The following is a 19,486-nucleotide window of genomic DNA, read 5'->3' as shown; positions in this document are numbered from 1 at the left end:
GTCTCAGCTCTGTTGACAGTCACCGGTATCTGTTTCAGCTGCACATTGCAAAGTGTTAAAAAAAAAAAAAAAAAAGGAAGAAGAAGAAGAAAAAAAAAACATAGCTTCATAGCCCTTATGAGCTTTCAGGGCTCTGTTTTCTTTTTGCAAGAAGGGAAGTGAATATGAAATCAAGTCCAGGGTAGAACAACAGCCTTTTATAAATAGGGGAAGGGACTGATTCCATAGAGTGTTCAGAGACATAAGGACATGGAATGAAAATTTTAAATGTCAACAACTCTCTCGAAAAAAAACAAAACAACTTTGGTAATAAAATATTTTATGGATGTATAAAGTCCAGTCATTTTCAAGTAATGTCCTAGGCAGGTTTCTGAAAAGAAATATGTAATATGGGATTAATCATGGATAAAATACAGAATCTTATCAACTGGTAAACTAATCACTTCCAGTTAATTGTGTCACCTAGACTGCTTTTGAATAAATCTTTTCTAAGGTTTAAATGTAGCAGTTCTTTCCAAATCCACAACTGCTTTTAAACCGAACACGACTAACTACATTAAGAGTCTCTGCACTTTGTTCTTTCCAGGAAAACTGCAAGAAATTATAAGACAAAAACAGACTCATAAAAAAAGCATCACCAAATGTTAAAAATGTTTAATAAATTATCCCAAGACAGAAACAGCATCTCTACACAAGCACCCGTATAAGCAAAGTCACATAAAGTTTATCATCGCTCAAAATACTCCAATTATACAATTAAGCCTCACAGCTGCTAGAATAGCACTTGTAAACTGAACAGTGTCTGTGAAGAGCAGTAATCCCTTGACAAAACAAGCCATCCTGTCTCCCGTCGCTAAGTGAAACACCATCAGGGCTCAGTTCAGGATGTTTAAAAAAAAATCTTTGATCGTGCTCCTCATCCTGGTTTAAAGTCTCCAGAGTTCCTCCATGTTCATTCTCGCTTAAAATGCAAATTTGATGACCCGACTGCACCAAACGCTGGATACAGTTAAGGGGATGTAAAGATGAAATAGCAACATGTTGCATGTTTGTGTTTGTGGTTTCTGTCTCCTCCTGCACGGTAATAGGGCGTGCATTGAAGCTAAACCAACAACATCAAAGAGGAAGCACTGGTTTATTAAAACAGCAACTGTTTCCACATCACTGACATCAGCCAGATCAGTTCACTCTGAGGCCTGATGAGAATATATCAGTACTGATGAATCTAAACACAACGGTCATTTTCTGGGAGGAAGCTGCTGAGAGTGAGGTTATCTCCCCCGTCCTCGTCGCTGTCTCCACCACAGGGGATCACCAGGACTCCGTTACTAATTGGATTGCGTTGCCTTGTGTAGGTGTAACTCCTCTCAGGAAGCAGGGCAGAGATGCACATCATCTCTGTTGCCGGCTGAGGCCTCTTGACCTTGTACTTCCTTGCTGACAGCTTGGCGCACAGGACAATGGTAGAAACCATGAAGATGGTGGCCAATCCAGCCAGGGAGGCGATGACGATGAGGCATTGCTTCACCACTCCTCGGGTAGAGCAGGGTTGGACCTCAGTGCTGGATGGGCTCTTTGAGACTTCACGAGGCGCTGCTGTAGTTGCTGGAGTTGGTGTGGCCGTTGAAACTGGCGACCTCTTAGGAACGTGAGGGATGAAGACTGGACTGGTTGAGATGGCAGAAGTGGAGATAGAGTCATTTGAGGCTGTGGTGGCATGAGACTCATTGGTAGAGCTAGTGGTAGAGCTCAACCCTGTTGTTCCAGGAAACGGTGACGTGGAGATGTGGTTTCTTGTGTGAGAAATGGGCGTAGGTGAGGTAGGTAGAGACGTAGGTGAAAGCTCAGCGCTGGCGGTGGTCACCTCGGTTGTCGTGACCGGTGAGGACGTGGGGTGAAACACAGGTGTTGCCTCGGGGGTGGGGTCCGACGTCACTGTGGTCGTGGAAGAAGCTGAGGGACCGCTGACCAAGTGTGGAGCCTTATCAGTCGAATTATCAGAGGCGGTGCTGGAGGATAACTTGGCTGTAACATCAGGCTTAGTTGTGGGCGTGAGCTGCGGAGAAAACACAGTCACTGGCGCTGAAGGTGCTGTGGACGTCGTTGGAGGAGCCGAAATGTCAGCGGAAGTGATGGACGATTGTTCCATTGACTGATCCTCTGGTGCAGCTGTTTCTGACATTGTCGTGTTATTGGAGGGTTGTGCATCACTTGCAGCTGTGGTCACTGCTGCGGAGGTATGCAACAGCGGATTAGAGCTGTCACTTTCTGTACTCACAACTGCCTCCTCTCTTCCCCCTGTGGGTGACACGGCGGTCTCTCTTATTTCAGTAACAGCAACTTCTGTAGGGTTGTGAGTTGGAGGCAACGTCGCGGACCGCACGTCTGTTTCATTTTGAGGTGCATGTGCAGTGGTGATTGGCCTGTCTGCCTTGTTTGGTTCAGCAGTTGAGTTGCTGCTGCTGGCGTCTGGGATGGAGGCACTCTTGGTCTCCATAGAAAACAAAACAGATATTCCCCACAGCAGTGTCAGGCACGCCTTCACGCCGAGGAGCATCATTGTTGAGCAAAAGATCTGCAGTGACAGAAAAGATTCAGGTTTACGGGCTCCAGTGCAAGAGGTTGGATAGGAAAACTAGTAAACACTTGTATTTAAATGACACACACAAGTCAGTGTGTCATGTGTCTGCTAGTGACACCTTATGATGAAACAGTCATGAGTCTTACACCACACCCATTGCTACATTTTCACAGAAAAATACAGAGAACCACTGCATTTGTAGAGTAAATGTGAAACTCCCTTAAAAAGACGTCTACAAAGACAAAAAAATCACATTGAATGTTTTTTTTCAATCGAAAAAATTTTCAGCTGCACAAACTCTAACTCTAACTAAGGGTCTGGAAAACTGTGACACTCTTTTTATTTACTGTTCATGATTTTTTTTTTAATTGACCAGCAGATCGATCAACAAGTCATGTCGTCATAGAGATCCATGAGTGTTTTCTTGTTTGATCCTCAGTGCAACCAGTACCCATAATATGGTACTTCATAAATCATGAATCATAAAATCATAAAAGTATTCAAATCCATAAAAGTAGGAATACCACACTTTACCAGCCTCATTTTCGTCAAAGTTAAGAATACAACAACCCAGACAAATGTATTTACTTTGGTAACAGAACACATTTAAAAAAGCAACTTTGTCCAATACCATTATACGAGGAAACAGTTGTCATCAAGACCAGAAAGATTCAACGAGAACAAAGATTTTAAAGGTGTCAGTGTCTTACCTCGCTGCTGTAGAAACAGAGGGGTGGATGTGAGGATACAAACTGATAAAAGCTGACTTTAGCACATTTCAGTCTCTGTGGAAGAACATCCTTGGAGCACTGTCATGCTGATTGTGGCACCGCTCGACAGAAGAAACAGGAAACGTTCACACTCTTTTTGAAAAAAAAAAAAAAAAAGCAGCGCCATACATCTTCAGATAAGTCAGATACAGACACTTCCTTTGAAATGCACAGCTTTAGTTTGTATCAGTGAGGAAGTAACATTTTTTCAGAAGCTTCTTTTTATTGCTGAGGACAAAATAAAGCTCTACACCGGCTCAGCTACAATATTTTAAGATTTTATATCTGTCCATTGGCAGATGAAGAGTTTTAACTTACAGATGGAGAGGTTCAGGAGGAGTGTTCAGGTGCACAGCGTGTTTGCTCTTTGTGTGTCCTGATGTTCTGGCTACTACTTTATGAAATATCAGGAAGTAACTCAGTTCTGTAAACCGCTCAGATCCTTTTCGCACACGTCAACTTCTGATCAGACTTCAAAGATTTAAAGCTGCAAGTCATGTGGGGGGAAAAGCATTATGAGAGGATCTTCAAGGCTCTGATATTTACCCACAGTGACAGAGGATCAAGGTCAATTGTAATACATGAAGACACAGAGCAAGCTGAAATGACGTGATCAATCAATCTGAGGCGTGGTGTTTGATGCCTGTTACCCTGGTAACAAATGGTATGCAAAAATAGGCAAAATACCTAAAGTCTGGACTCGTGCATTTGTACCCTGTGACGAAACAGAAATGTTCTTTTACTCTGAAACCATAACTGTAACTTCCTGTGACAGATGAGTCATACTGAAATGTATTCTTAAAAAATGACAGCTGCTCTGTTCTATTGAAGTTCATTTCGCAGGTTATTAAGTACACATTTAAGGCTAAAGCTTTTGTCCACCTGTATGGTTATGATGTCTGAGCATTAAACCTTCATGGAGGAGGATTTAATCCAGGACCTAACACACTGACAACTGAGCGTAGTTTCTATTTGATGACACAATGATTTTTAATAAAAGATTTTCTTGCAGCCTACATGTGAGGTCACATACATCATGTCCTCTCTTATTTTTATGGAAATTTGGGAACCTTAAGTGCATGTACACAATGTGTTTTTATTAATGAAAAAAAAACAAAATACGTAAACATAGTAATTATGATGGTCATTGCTCAACAGTGTACACATTGTGTCACATTATTGTACATGCAACAATAACAGACTCACCACCTCGCACTTATATCCTGCTCTCACTCTCTCCACCTACATGGAAAACCAGCACCAAAGCCCAGACTTGTTCTCTGCAGTATCGGCTGAAGGTATTCTGGGAAATGTAGGAATGAATTAGTGACAACTTAACCTATAATTAGCAATGGTGATAGTAACTTCAGTGTTAAATGAGACCAGTTTAGTCAAGTGCACATCTCAAAAAATAAATTACTGCCATGATAACGTAAATTCTGAGAATGTGAGGAAGATTTACTATCATTCAGCATATTACTGACCTCATGGACTGCAGCCTTAGCACCACCATCAGGCAAGAAAAGTAACAGCTAACTGGGGTTTTTTGTCGGCCTTGGTGGAACTCAAGTTGAGTCAGAGCTTTAGTTGATAAACAGAATTCATCTTTTTTTTCAGTTATTTTGCCAAATATCCCACAAATGTCCAGTGTCCAGCCTATCTTTGAGTTTTGGTTCTGACAAGCTATTTGTCAACTAAGGCTCTGGAAAACTGTGACAGGCTTTTTTTTTTTTTTTTTTTACCATTTATGATTCTTTTTTTTTACTGACCAGCAGATGAATCAATAAGGAAAATAATGTTTTTCGCGGTCATAGAGAACTATGAGTGTTCTTGTTTGATCCTCAGTGCAACCAGTAGCCACCTTCTTCTTCATAAATCATAGAAGTTTTCAGATCCATAAAAGTAGGAATACCACACTTTACCAGCCTGCAAGTTTGATAGCTGAGATTTTAAATCCATATCTGATGGCAGAAACTGAATAAACATAAGGCTCCCACTGATGTGCAGGGTAAAGTGTTGATTGAAACCAAAAAGATAAGGAGAAAGGTTCATGTGTAAAATCTTTATTATGTGCACAGAACTGTTTGTCAGGGGTTCAGTGAAACACAAGCTGGGTGAGTGGTCCCTTCCCAACACCAAATATCCACTGGAGAGGGCGACTTTAGTTTGACCCTTAACAGTGACAAGAGGCACCACTACATTTGCACAACATTTACACCAGAGAGATGCACCCCCACCCTCCCTCCCTCCCTCCCATTAAAACCCAATGTTAAATTTCAATCCCAGAAGAACAGGAACAAAATGTTTTAGAAGGAATTCTTCCACATTCATAAATCTGATGGTTATCAATGAGCAAACTGGTGGGAGGAAAAAAAGTTCAACAGCTATTGTTTGAAAAAATCCAGTTGACTAACTTACTCTACCAGGTTGTGACTGGAATGTACAACAGGAGAGAAAATAAATGTAAAAGCAGTGCATGAAACCGCACACGATTCATATTTGGCAAAACAAAGAACAATGGGAATACTGGATGCTACATACAGTTTTTGAGTAGTAAGTACAAACTTCACATAAGAATGTTTTACCACAATCTGAAAACAAACAAAAAAAAAATTAAGACTTTTCCTTCAACAAAAATGTCTTTTCTTCAAATGTGTACATGAGCTGCAAGAGTTTTTCCTTTTCTCAGTGTGTGTCAGGGCGAAGTGTGAAACCGGAGGCTTGATGAGGAAAAATAAAGTTCATCTTGGAATGTGGGCCGGACTCGTCGCAGGGACGATGCCAAGCTGAATGAAGCTGAATCTTGAGAATCTGGCCGTGGGTGACCCCCGTCCATTCGATTCTCCCCGAAGCAAGGAGCGGTCCTGGGAAGGGGCCGTGTCTTACATGGCAACCTTAGCAACCTGCTCTTCCAGTCTGGCGATTCGACGGTCTTGAAGGATGACACGGTCCCTGAGTGACTTGAACTCTCGGAGTACCTCTTCCAGTTTATCTTCCATTTTCTGGTCAAAAATGGAAAAGAAGTTAGCTCAACAAAATACTTCACATTTTTCATTTGGCACGAGGCTAGAGAACTGCTTACAGAGGATTCTGGAGGCGATAGCTGTTTACTTTATCTACTTGAAAACAAATTTTGTTCTTAATGCTGGCAAAATAAACAGGAGCTTTACAGGCAATGAAGCTCTGTAGCTGTTAACATTTTCCTTTGCTGCGCCACTGAGTTGTGACCCAAATACCAAAGTATGTGCTGATCCATAACTTCTGTGATCTGTTCCAGCCATAATAATTACTGTGAACGAGGGAGTCCAAACGTCAGCAAAAAAAACTGTGTGCAAGCAAAATCTGTTTTTTGGAACCTAGTTGTAATGACAGAAGTCACAACACAGAAAAATAAAATCAACAGTTAAGGGAAAAATAAATCTGAGCAAAACCAGCATAAAATATGACAACACAACACTCACTACTGAGGGCTGAGAGGCATGCTGGGAAGCATGCTTCTGGACAGTGGAGATGCTCTCTGCTTTTGTGGCCGGCTTGGTCTCCAGGACGTTCGTCTTGACCACTTTCAGGTCGCGGTTCTTTGTGGAGACGTAGCCATCTTTGAGAGAGATGAGGATGGGGCCTCCGTTCTTGCCGGCAAACCACTCCTCTGCCTCCAGGGCGGGATCGGGGCCGGCTGTGTCTGGATACAGGTCGTCCTGGAACAGGTCCGACTGGACAGGTGGAGAGAGCAGAGAAGACAGAGGAAATATAATAAGGAAAATGATGAGAGGTATGGATGGAGGAAAAGGATGTGGTCTATAAAGCAGCTATGAAAAAACAGCATATTTGTTACATGATATAAATGGACTCACCTTACGTGGGACGGTCATGATGATTGGTTCACATTTTCTCTCATGCAATTTGTAAAACCTATAGGAAAAAACAACTCCTCTAAATATGGTTCTTTGGCTTTGGGAAATTGTAATCAGCATTTCTCACCATTATCATTTCAAATTTTATAGACCAAATGATTAATTGTGAAAATAATCAGTAGATTAAATCAGGAAATAAAATAAGTTGTAGTCTTTAGGCGTGTGAATATATGAAGTCGAGGTAAAAACTCATTTACTCTTGTAGAAATATGGGTGTTTTTCAGACACATTTGGGAATGACCAAAAACAATGACCCTGATACTGTATCTTACCTGCAGCAACCACTGGAGCACATACTAACTGAACAACATAAAAAAACATAATGGCTGTGCTACCTTGCAATTTCACATTTGTTGACGTCCAGGCCTCTTTTGGGCATGTATCCCATGCCCCTCTGGGGCTCCTTGGTGGAAAAGGTGTTGAGGTAGTGAACAAACGGTGCCTCATCCGTGATCTCAAAGTACCGAATGCTGCTGTCACCCTGAGGACACACAGTGACAGCTAAAGGTGAGTTTGTGAATCCAATCAAACTATAAATGGAGGAATCTCCGTTTCTCAACAACCGGTGTCGAGTCCAGTGTCGACTGTGAAGTTATTTGGATAAGCAGTTCTCGAGAAAGCTTTCTGTACCTCTGCAAATTCTGTATGATTCTGTAATGGGTAATTTTGCAGGCAGACAAGCAGTCAGCCTGTACCAACTGCCCTAATTATTAGGACTGGGAAACAAAATAGGAATATCGTTATTTTAAGGCTTCTCACCTTTCCACACAGGTAGACTACATTGGTGTCAGGGTCATAGAAGGGCAGCAGAACTCCATTACTGGTGTCCATCTCTTGAACACATATTGGCTCATCCATGTTGTCCTGGTAACACAAAATTCAGCATTTGAAGTAACGTTACAGTCTGAAGGAACCTTGATAATTTACTGCCCATGGTTAGTGATTAAAATCCAATTATTGCTGATTGTCTGTATGAGTTGCAGCTTTGATCAATGCAACTCTCTCACATACAGACAACAATGAACAGGGACAAATCACATTCTGACAATATTTAAAACTGACTTTGCACAGGGTTTTCTCTTTTCTCTTGCATTCATCGCCCCCTGCTGGAACTCTGATGTTACAGACACAAAGTTCAGAGAAAGAAACAAAAAACTGAGGGAGCATGTTTACCACACAGGAGCAACTGATGAAGACAACATTTTGACATGTATCATGGGCAGGAAGCTGTACAATGCAAGACTGTATAAAGTGTCATATAGAGAGCAGAGTTTCTGTGATGTGTCAGAGTGTGGAGGACTGAGTGAGATTCTCTACAGTGACGTACACTTTTCCACAGGGCTAGCTGGCGCTCGCTCATGCGGCTGAATCCAGTGGTGAAAATGTTTCCATCTGCTAAAAAGATCGCTCTCATTGGTCGAGCTCCCTCATGGGCCTTGTCCTTCTCCTGAAAATACACAAAAAATACTTGTACAGATTGGACAGCCATGTTTGTAGGTTTGGTAAGTGATTCTGGGAAACATTATTCCACATGTCAAGCATCCTATCCCCAACAGCGTTTTCACTTACCGACACAATCTTTTTCTTACGGGGGTCGATGACGCGGACCTTCTTGTCCTTGCAGGCGGTGCAGAGTAGGCTGCCATTGCGGCTCCAGCTGACACTAAAGATAACATCAGGGTGCATGTCCTCCAGGTTGATCATGGCCTCTCCCGTGCCCACATTCCAGATGATGATCTGGTTGTCACACCCTAAAATGGACACACGCAGCACAGCCTGACTGCACACACCTCTGTGTCCAAGTCTATTTTCAGCCCTTTACATCACACAAAGCAATGCAACAGAAGGCAGTCCCTGAGATAATTGGTCAGATTTGGAGTTCAGCTGTGCACAGTGGACAAATGGCAGAGCGGTTACATGTTTCAGGTTGAGGGCAGAGGCTGTACCAGAGGCTTTAGTCAAAGGTTACCTGCACTGAGGAGAACGTTGCGAGCAGTGGGATGCCAAGACACGATGCCAACCCTCTTAGAGTGGCCCTCTAACACGACCACAGGCTCTGAGAGGGGAGACTCCAGCCCGTTCTCAGGGATCTGCCAGACCTAAACCAGAAAAAGAAAAAAAGCCGCAGAGAGAAAATCTGTCAACTACTTTTCACAGTACTAATACTAAAATGGAGAGTACAGAAACACAGTATAATAAATACAAAACTAAATATGATCAAAAAAACAAGAAGAAAACCTATGATTTGCACCAGACATTTTTTATTTCACTTATTACAGCACATCATGTCCAAGATGTAAAGCCACAAGTTGTAAGGTTAAATGTTGTAAATGTAGAGCTGATACTCTGACATAATAAACCATGAAAAACTCAGAGCTCATGTGATGCTTCAGAAATTAACCATGTCCTTACCATGACCGTGCAGTCCTCTGAGCCACTCGCAATAACGAGGTCATTATGAGGACACCAGTCGATGTCCAACACTGGTCCCGTGTGACCACATACTGTTGGGTAGACCTTGTCTATACGGCCAGTCTACAAGACAGAGGACAACAGTGTCACAAAGAGATTAAAGACTGTGACCTGAAGTAGAGCAATAAAGTTCAGTCAGCTGATACCTGTCAGAGAGATATGAAAATAACAAGATATGAGATAACGCAAGTGTCCTTTATACAAGTTATATTCAATCCTGCATGACCACACAACAGCTCTTCACTTTTCATCATGTCACAGTTTTATTTAACAGCTCACTTCCTGCTTGGCTACAGAGCAAGCAACTGACATCGTGAACTAAAACAATAATTTTACACTCTGATAAGTTGCACTCAGATGTCAACTTAAGTTTCAAATATCATACATCATCTAGTTCACTTGTGGTGGTCGACCCTGAGAGAAGAGGGAGGTTCCCAATCACACTGAACTTCATTTTCATTTTTAGCTGCAAAACCTGAAACCTGAATTCACAGTCGACAGGAGATCAGAGGGTTAGTGCCATGAAGACATTTGATATCCTGGTGAATAATTCTCATGTGAGCACACAGTTAACACGGTTTTAGTGCTGTGACCTTATCCATTTTCACTGGGGATGGACACATGTGCTTTCCACCTGAACGTCCCGAAGTTACAGCACCTTCTCCACAGGCAGGACATTATGCAGTGAATATAAATTAACCCAACCCCCTCTGTGAGTATCATGTGCTCAATGAGGCAACTGTGACAGTATATGTATATGTATATATATATATATCAGATGCCTCTACTATCAGGCAGATTTAAACATTGATTATCTGTGTTTTTAGTGCAGATATGAGCCTCGGGGAACAGCAGGACGGGGTCACAGCAGCAGTAAACTGATGAGCAGGCCTATAGAATTGATTCACCACATGTCCTGAACGCTGTAATATGACAGGGCACTGCTACAAGGTCTGGAAAAAGCCTTACACCCTCTGTATTCAATGTTGGTGTCACACAGATTTTTATTCCTACATGTTAGTTGAAGCCTCTATGTGTAGGATTAGAGAATTTCTGATCAAAAACAGGCCATCAGAATAATTACGAAAAAGCTTTAATTGCATAGCAACACTCAGAGTCCACAGCCAGGCTAGCAGCTCTGTGAGAGTATACTTAGGCCAAGTGGTGTTCTGAGTTAAATGCTAACAAAGTTATTATAATTCATCCTGGAGGGGCAAGAATGTGCACAGAATTAAATAGCAATCGCTGCAACAGTTGAAGAAACATTCCACTCAAAACCACACGTCAACCTCATGGTGGTGCATGGTGGAAAAGTCAGGGGATTGTTAAAGTTTTCATCATAAAGGATTCATCATCTCTCTGGAACATGAATGTCTGCACAAAATTTCATAACAATCCATCCAATAACTGTTGAGATATTTCAGTCAGGACCAAAGAGGTTGGACAGAGACTGCATTCCCATGTCGCTAACATGGTGAAAATTATATACAAAGTGCCGCTTGACAATGTGCTCATGTTAACGATATTAAATGTAGAAATGGGAAAGAATCCCAGTGTTACCACTCTCTAACATTAGCATCACTAGACTACTCAATATGCTAACTGCCAGTGATAAATTAATAACACAGTAATGTAATTTGCACAGTGACTTAACACTTCTCTGGTGTTATCCTGTGATAAGTGCTGGCTGTACACAGAGGCACACCGAAATCATTCTTCAGCCAGGAACCACATTAGGTAGATTAGCCACTGCAAACAGTCATTCATGCTGCTGCTGTGGGTAGTAAACTATGAAATGTAAGGATCACATGAATGTTTATTTGTGAAGTACGTGCCTTTGCTTCAGCTCTTGGGTTCAATAGCTGTTCTTATCTATTTGGTGTTGCAGTGGTGTTAACTGCGTTACCTGCCAAGCTGAATATCCTGTACTGGAGCTTTCAGAAAAATACTAATTCAGAGGATCAATTACCACTTGGATACTGATGTGAACTGTATTTCTAAATTGGAAAAAGTGAACTACATAATGACATCATGGAGAAGTTGTGGCTCATCATCCACCAGAGAAAAACCAGCAAAACACCAGTGAGGACCAGAATTGAAGAGCACTGCTTTAAACCATGCTGTGCTACACCATGTATGACATGGCAACATCACAGGTAAAAGACAGACACTGCGCTTGGACCTTCAGTAACTCCTTCCTATTTAAAATCTATATAAATCTAGACCTCACAGCTCTTCTGTAATGGATCTAAAAATCATCATTTTCATCTCTTTCACCTCTCTCAACAAGAGGGAGGAACACAGCATCTCACCTTCTGTAGAGGAAGGACAAGAAAAGCTCCTCCCCCGCTGGCCTCTATGATGATGGCAACAAACTTGGGGTTGACGGCACAGAAGGAGCTGTCCCACGTGACCCTGGAGACACGGATGTCATCGTAGCACTGGTCGTTCCTCACGGCCTGACCAAAGACGTGACGGAACTTGCTCTGTCGCACAACTCGCCGCAACATTTCTGCAGAAAGAAATAAGAGTTCAGTAAGCCAGAGCTCCTGTGCGCTTTCCCCACAAATGTTCTCGTTAAAGAAAAATGGATAAGCACTGCCGAAAGTGGCCATTTTTCCACCGAAAATGACGTTATAAAATCTGAAAATGAGCATCCTTATGTCACCACTGAGCATGCCGAGGGGGTAGGTTTGTCCTACTGCCAGCAAAGTCTATCTGATCTGAGATTACCTTTATTAGCTGTGACTTAGTTTGTTCCTTTGCATGCAAAGAAAATAAATCAACTCTACCTACTGGAAAACATGAGACTAATTTTTTCTCCAGCTGTGTTTCCCTCTTTCTCTTAGTGTAATTTCTCAGTCTACTGAGGAAAAAACATTCAAGTTCTGTAGAGGTTGCCAACTAATAGGCAGACTCGGGTGGGCTTTTAGTGAATTTTGGCCTTCCTTTGCATTAATGTATGATTTGAATCAAGCTTTTCTTCCTGCCTGAACGTGGGGCCAAACTTTGTAGCTCTGTGTTCACAAACTGGGTAAGACTTAGAACAGAAGTCATTCATTAAGCGCAGACAAATGTTCCCACGGCAGATTCCACTGTCCGGCATCTTGAGATGGCAAGATCTGAAGCCAGAACATGACAAAACAAACTCAGTGGAAATTCTCCAGAAACCTGACTTGTCTTAGCATTGTCTATTGTAACTCTAAGAAAACTCTCTCTTTGGTACCTGAGGGAAAAAATAATTTTAGTGACATGCTTCGCTGTGTAATTATGTGGAAAATATAGCGCCTCGGGTCTGTAATTAAGCTGCCAGTCTGAAGTGACATACTGTGCAGTTCTACAGGATGCTGCAGTTATCCACAGGTCTGTCATCGCACCGGACCACCTGCTTCTTCATATTCACTCACAGATCATGAAAATGGAAAAGCTGAATCACACCCTTCTGTGTCCAATATAGAAACTTGGATATTTTCAAAATTGCATTTAGCAACAGCAGAACATATTTTACAGAGTTTGGCAAAGGACTGAAAAAAAACTTGCATCTTTAATTTAAAGCTGTCAGTTTTAAAATAGCGTTTATTTCTATTATTCTCACATAACTGTATTTTCATATTAAATGGCAGGTTTTTGGATTATGGAGCCAGTTTGTTTTCTTATATACTATACACACACACACAGCATAACGGTATCATACACGTAGCCTTGAAACACTTCCATCTGTAACTGTTGTCAGCTGAGACAGAGATGGGAGAGAAAAAACTGTTTTAAGGTGGATTACTGGACATGACCCTTTTTATGAGTCGAACACTCTCCCTGGAAAGGCCTCGATTCATAGAGCAACGTCCAACAGAGCCATAAACATCGATCATGTTCTTGCGGGGGCTGCAACATGCCTGGACAGCACAGGACAACAGTTTACACTGACCAGAACAGCGTGTTCCCTCAGCTGATGTTAGTGCTCCATCCAGGAGAAGCTCCCCTCACTTTAAACGATGAGCTGCTTCAGTTGATGCCATACATTACAACATGCTGCTCACCACCCTGCACACAGCATGATGATGATGATGATGATGGCCTGACTGATGAAGGTGCACTCAATGAAAGGCCTTGTTGGAGCGGTTACTCACTCATGCTAAGATATTACAGTCCTACAGAGTAAGCTGAACGGAAATGTGATGGCTTCTCTGATATTAATAAAATTCAGTGAGCAGCCCTGCAGGGGTCTGCCCCCCCCCTCCCTCCTCCCTCCTCTGTTATTTCACTGACTGTCTGGACAATGCGACTGAATGGGTGTGCACAACGCCACCAAAGACCCAATCACTATCACTTCAAGTCAGTCTGAGCTGACCGTCATACCGACCTGTTACGTTTTTGAATGCGTGTGGTGAATAAACCGAGTGATCTTAAACACCGGGCAGCTGCTCGGTAGCCGCCGTTAAACAATGGTTGCTGGCTAACGTTAGCCGATGTTGCCACAAAGCTCGCTGCGCCCCCTCCTCCAATAAAACAAGCCGCTACAAACTAGAATATCAAGGTGATAGTGACATATTTTAAACTATCTTTATTAGTAATTTCAAACCCAGTCGGTAATGTTGTGGGGAAGCTTTGGTTAGCGACAGTTTAGCTAGTCTTGCTAACGTAACGTAACCGTTACCGAAACAAGGGGGTGGACCGAGTATGCAGATTCATATTTTGGTGAGTACGCCCCAGATGTGACTCACTTAAAAAACGCCACAAAAATGGGGTTTTGGTTGAAGTATTGAGATTCACAAACATACAGAATCTTAATTAGAGTCAAGTGTAACATTTAAGGACAGGAGTGGTGATCTTTGACCGTGTTCCGCCGCACTGCCTCAGCCGGCAGCTCGGCAGCTGTGCCGGGGCTGGTCCCCTCTCACCAGCCGCCGACACATAGCAACACCGCGAACAAGGACGAGGCAAGCCGAGTGGGGGGGCTTCTTCTTATTAACGTTTTATAATAAATATCCCGCCTGTAGCCGTTCAATTTGTGTGTTATGTCCTTACACAGCTGTCCACTCAGACTGAAACGTTTATTTTTTCTCCTTTAGCCTGCCCGTGTGTTTTGCATCCACGCTTCATTTAAGCTAGGATAGCGACCTAGCCTAGCCGCTAGCCGCTAGCTGTGGTGGACCGCTGCCAGCTGACGCAAGTGCAGATATTTCCACCCAAGGTTTTTGGCTGCTCCCGCTCTCAAACCCGACCAGCGAGCTAAATGGATGCTGCACAGCCCCGACCGACAGATCACATGGAAAATGCACAATGCTCAGAGACTTTAAATGGTTTCTTACCTCCTAAATCTATGCAAGATTTTCCTAAGCACGGGGGTAATCAATCACAACACATGAATCTGGTAGTTTAGGCGCGCCCTTATCCTGCAGGACGTTGCTCTAGTATCCCTTGTCTCCACAAAAAGAAAAGCCCAGCCGCTTTGCTCTTATTCCCCCTCCTGTCTGCAAATGTGTGGCCTGGAGTCAGTGTTTTTAATCTACTGATTTTTTCAGGATGCCAGTTGAAGAATGGAGCATCTCCTGATCCCTCCTCACCTGCGGAAGACTAGCAATCGTCTATTCTCATCGTTATTAAATTCAATAGGATACGGTGACGACCGGCTACGGCACATGCGCATTTCCCAAGGCTGTGATTGGGGATAGGGCTGCAGGGAAACTGGGTTTCTCCCCATGTCATCGTCATGTCTTTGGATGTAGACCCACTGAATCATTTCATTTTGTTCAGCCAAGCAAAATTGTGAATTTTAAGGCTAGCAGCATCTTTTGTGCCAAGGTCCCTCCCCTCCCCCCTGTCCCATCCCATCCCATCCCAACCCAGCCTGCCCTGTCCTGTCCAAACACAATAAAGACCCAGTAGTCAGGTGCAGTTACCACAGTTTCACTCATTTTAAGATTTTTAACAATATTTTTAGACACTAACTAATGGTACCTAATTATCTACTGTAGCTCTTCATGTAAACTTCAGCTCAAACTGGCCTATCAGGTCAGACCTCCAGGAAGGAGACTGTACAACAAGGTTAACAACAGAATTTACTTTAATTGCTCATAAGTACCTCAATTCATAGTTCAATTGTTTGTTTAATTTAATCATAAATCCACTATCCAATTAAATCTGAGAACATGCCCACTCATGCACAGCATAAAAATGCTGCTGTCAAGGCACCTTTGTAAACAACAACACAAAGGACAGGTTATGGCTTTGAGAACATTTCTTTTTGTATATTAATGCTAAGTACAGTTCTATGTCTTCACCAACCGATATTGTGACTATAAAGTAAACAAAGAAAACAAAATAGATATTGTGAGAAAATGTGAACTTTACTTAAACAAAAGGGCTTAGCATATAGTTTGTGAAGGAGTCGGGTCCCCCTAACAGTGATGAATGTCTGCAGAATCTGATGGTGGCTGTAAAACTGTATTGTCAAGCAAGCATGAAAGTTGATTCTTGACCTTGGAAACAGTCGTATGACAAGTCAATCAGAACTCAACATCCACTTACTAGTGTTTTCCAGTGCTGTGAACCATATGACGCAGTCCTCATCAAGGTCAAGAATTAACTTTCGTGCATAACTTTTAGGCCAACACAGATGAGAAGACCTAAAAGTGCTATTGATGATTGGATCATAATAGCTACTGAGACAACAGATCCATCCTCATGACAGCTGAAAAGACCTTTTGATGTGATTAAAAGCATGGAAGTGGACTTGGTCTGCACCTATACAGTTATGAGTTCCTGAGTAATTATTAAGTAATGTAATGTAATCCAATCTATACTCAATTTAAGAGAATGTTAATATAAGAATAAATCAATTTATTTGAATTGTGAGTGAATGGATGAGAGATGTAGAAGAGAGAAAGAGGACTAATTTGCTTATTTCATAACCTGCTTGCATCTATAAGGGCAAGGATCTTGGAGCCTATCCCAGTATGAATCTGCAAGAGGTGGAGATACACCATGGCCAGTTTCCAGGACTGCCACAGGGATTATTAAGGCAGACAAACATCTTAATACTCACATTTACACCTAGCAGTGAATTAAAGTCTACAGTTCACCTCGAGCTGCATCTGTTTGGAGCGAGAGGAGTGTGAGAAAAATCTGATGTGAACACAGGCCGAGATTAAAAAGAGGAGGTCCTTGGTGACAGGATTAACTCGGTCGACTAAATGACAGGAATATGAAACACTGTCTCCGACAATCATGTAAACGCTATTAAGTCACAATTCAGCCATGTTGTCTGGGGAAACCCTGCTTTGTTTTTTATCAAATTACTCTCCCAATCGGACATGGAAAAGAGGACGAAATAGAATTAGGTTTAAAAATTAGGTTTAAAAGTTTAGATGCTGTGTGTTATGTAACTGTTGTCCCATTGCTGGCAGAGTTGTTGACTTTTTTTTCACTGACCATGAATGCATCAGCTGCTTTGAATTAAGTGTTTGTTTGAAAGAAAACAACAAACAGAACCCTACGACTACATTAGCAAAAAGTCGACAGCCTAATTACACATCCAGCCTTCTCTCATCCTAACATTACACACATGCTTAGTTGTGTATGAATTACATTGATAAACCACAAACTCAGTAAAAAAAAGTCCTTACCTTTCTTTGGAGGTGGTTGAACTTCTGGTGGTCTCTCTTTGGCCTTCTTCGGGGCGTCGAAGGCATTTTTCATTTGGGATACTTTCACACTTGGACTCTGCTCTGACACTCGAATCTGAGCTTTGGCCCCTTCAGGTTTGACCCGACCCTGATATCTCTGCATTTGATTTGTTTCCTTGATAATTTCTGACACAGGCTTGTAGGAACCCACCTCACTGTCATTTCCTGCATCCATATCCCCACTGTGATCAGTCACATCTTTACGGTAACCATAGGAAGCATGGTCATTGCTGACCTGTGTGCCGACTCTCTCAGACAGGAGCTCAGGGTAGATTTCTCTTTTCCCTGAAAAAGCAGGTTCTGGTCTTTGGATTTCTATGTCCGACACGACCTCTGGTATGTGTATAGTCTCTGGGGATGGAAAAGGATTTTGGGGCTTTTTCGTAAGAGGAGGAGGTGAGCTTTTATATCTGGATCGTCTCTCTAGGAATACCTGTCTCTGCAACATGTCCAGGTTTTGCGGCTCTTCATCCGGAGACAGTTCTGCTATGCGCATGCAGTAGTCATAGTCGATCATATCTGCATACCGATCATCCATGTCTGAAAGGTGTTGCCAAGGGCCGAGGTCAACGGACAGCCGTCGTATGTTGGTTGGCACGGTGTAAGTGCCTCTTTCATCCCACAGCATGCACATGTCCTGATTAGTGGGAGCGTTGCATGGAAGGTCTTTGTTAAAATGAAAAGTGTGTCTCCTCTTGACCCTCTCCTCAGAACGCAGATGATCTTTGTTTCTTCTTTGCACATCAGTAGACATTAATTGTGCAGTTTTGAGCTTTATGAATGGGTTTTTAGGTTTTTTGGGGACAGGCGGAGGTGGGCCTTTAACTTTGGGCTTTTCTTTTGGCACAGACTCATCTTTCGAATCGCATGAGGAGGACGCGGTGTCAGGCGCCATCTGTGAATTACCCGCAGAATTACTTGTATCGAGTTGTCTTGAAATTGTTGTGTCTCTCTCAGGCAACAGGTGAGTTAAAGGTGGAGGCGTGATGACAGCAGAGAAACTAACAAGCTCACTCTCCCTCTTTAAGCTTGCTATCTCATTCCCTGGCAGAGGAAGAGAGGGGATCAAACCGCATTGTTCCAATGAAAGTGAGAGATTGTCTTGCAGTTGTGGTACGTCCAAGCTAGGGGGCTTCACCTTTGGGGGGTGAGAGTCTGCTGCTCTACTGAATGCTTGGCTGTCCTCTTTCTTAGTGCATGAACTAAGAGTACCTGCTTTAGCCCTCTTAGAGACAGCACCCGCAAACCTGTTCTGATGCGGCTGATCAGCTTGTGTCTTTTGTGCCATAAATCCTGAATTGTGGCTCTCTTTGTCTTGATTTTGTGATTCACTCAAAGAAAGATCTACTTTCTTGAAGCATGGTTCCCGGTCTCTCTTTAATACTCTCTCCCCTACCCCCTCGTCCCGTGAAATCAAACGGCCTGCTTCATCGAGCACATTTTCCAAATCATTGCTGCTGTTCTTTTGTGTTGACAGGTGCTCCTTGTTGATGTGAGCAGAAACTTGCCTCTTGCTGTGGTCATTCAAGTTTTCCTCGGTCTTGGCTTTTCCTCTCCCAGTTGCTTCAGTGTGGGCAGCTCTAACATGACTGGCTCCTTTTAGCTGACACCTGCTGCCTGTCACTTCAGCCAAATGTTGACCCATTTCGCTCCCAGCACGTGCCTCCACACTGTCAGTCGTGACTAAAAGTGTGTCGGATGGTCTTCTGCTTTTATTCTCATAACCTTTTTCGTGAGGGATATTCCTGGAAGGTTGTGGACGGTTATTATCATTGTGAGCAGCTGGAGAGTCTTCCTCAACTCTCCTTTTAATACACGACGGATGATTCTTTGTTTGTATCCTGTTGCCGAAAGGATTATTTTCTCTGTCAGAAGACATCCAAGTTTCATCCCTCTCGAGCACCACAAAGTCCTCCTCATTAGTGGGATCACATGAGGCTGCTAGAACCCTGGTTTGAGCATCAGGACCTAACTTGCTACAGCCAGTTTCAGATTTCTTCTTATTTTCCTGCTCCTCCATAGCTGTAGTCCAAGTAAAGGCCACAGCCTTACTCTTAGAGCTTT

At 42.7% G+C, this 19,486-nt stretch overlaps 2 protein-coding genes across 6 annotated transcripts; both read right to left on the bottom strand.

Moving 5' to 3' along the window:
- Nucleotides 1–639: 639 nt before the first annotated feature.
- On the bottom strand, nt 640–3,786 carry selplg (selectin P ligand). The gene is made up of 3 exons (XM_071466696.1): nt 3,670–3,786; nt 3,292–3,444; nt 640–2,575 (listed from the first exon to the last, which is right to left on the bottom strand). The coding sequence occupies exon 3, from the start codon at nt 2,558–2,560 to the stop codon at nt 1,226–1,228; it is 1,335 nt and encodes a 444-aa protein (XP_071322797.1). The 5' UTR covers nt 2,561–2,575; nt 3,292–3,444; nt 3,670–3,786; the 3' UTR covers nt 640–1,225.
- Nucleotides 3,787–5,398: 1,612 nt separating this feature from the next.
- On the bottom strand, nt 5,399–19,486 carry coro1cb (coronin, actin binding protein, 1Cb). Of its 5 annotated transcripts, XM_071465782.1 has the most exons (12): nt 15,047–15,525; nt 13,663–13,778; nt 12,050–12,249; nt 9,678–9,800; nt 9,235–9,364; nt 8,835–9,016; nt 8,593–8,712; nt 8,025–8,129; nt 7,601–7,746; nt 7,206–7,263; nt 6,813–7,064; nt 5,399–6,353 (listed from the first exon to the last, which is right to left on the bottom strand). In XM_071465782.1, exons 3-12 carry the CDS (start codon nt 12,245–12,247, stop codon nt 6,234–6,236), a joined length of 1,434 nt encoding a protein of 477 aa, XP_071321883.1. In that variant the 5' UTR covers nt 12,248–12,249; nt 13,663–13,778; nt 15,047–15,525; the 3' UTR covers nt 5,399–6,233. The 5 variants fall into 5 exon arrangements, with proteins under 5 accessions (XP_071321883.1, XP_071321881.1, XP_071321882.1 ...); XM_071465780.1 differs by lacking the exons at nt 13,663–13,778; nt 15,047–15,525 and adding an exon at nt 17,363–19,486; XM_071465781.1 differs by lacking the exon at nt 13,663–13,778 and having other exon boundaries at nt 15,047–15,513.

Source organism: Trachinotus anak, unplaced genomic scaffold (assembly GCF_046630095.1).
Source record: "Trachinotus anak isolate AG129_WGS33_773 ecotype Australia unplaced genomic scaffold, CSIRO_AGI_Tana_v1 ptg000028l, whole genome shotgun sequence".
Classification (NCBI taxonomy): Eukaryota; Metazoa; Chordata; class Actinopteri; order Carangiformes; family Carangidae; genus Trachinotus; species Trachinotus anak.
Note: the sequence above shows the minus strand (reverse complement) of the source record. Positions and strands in the feature narration are given on the sequence as shown.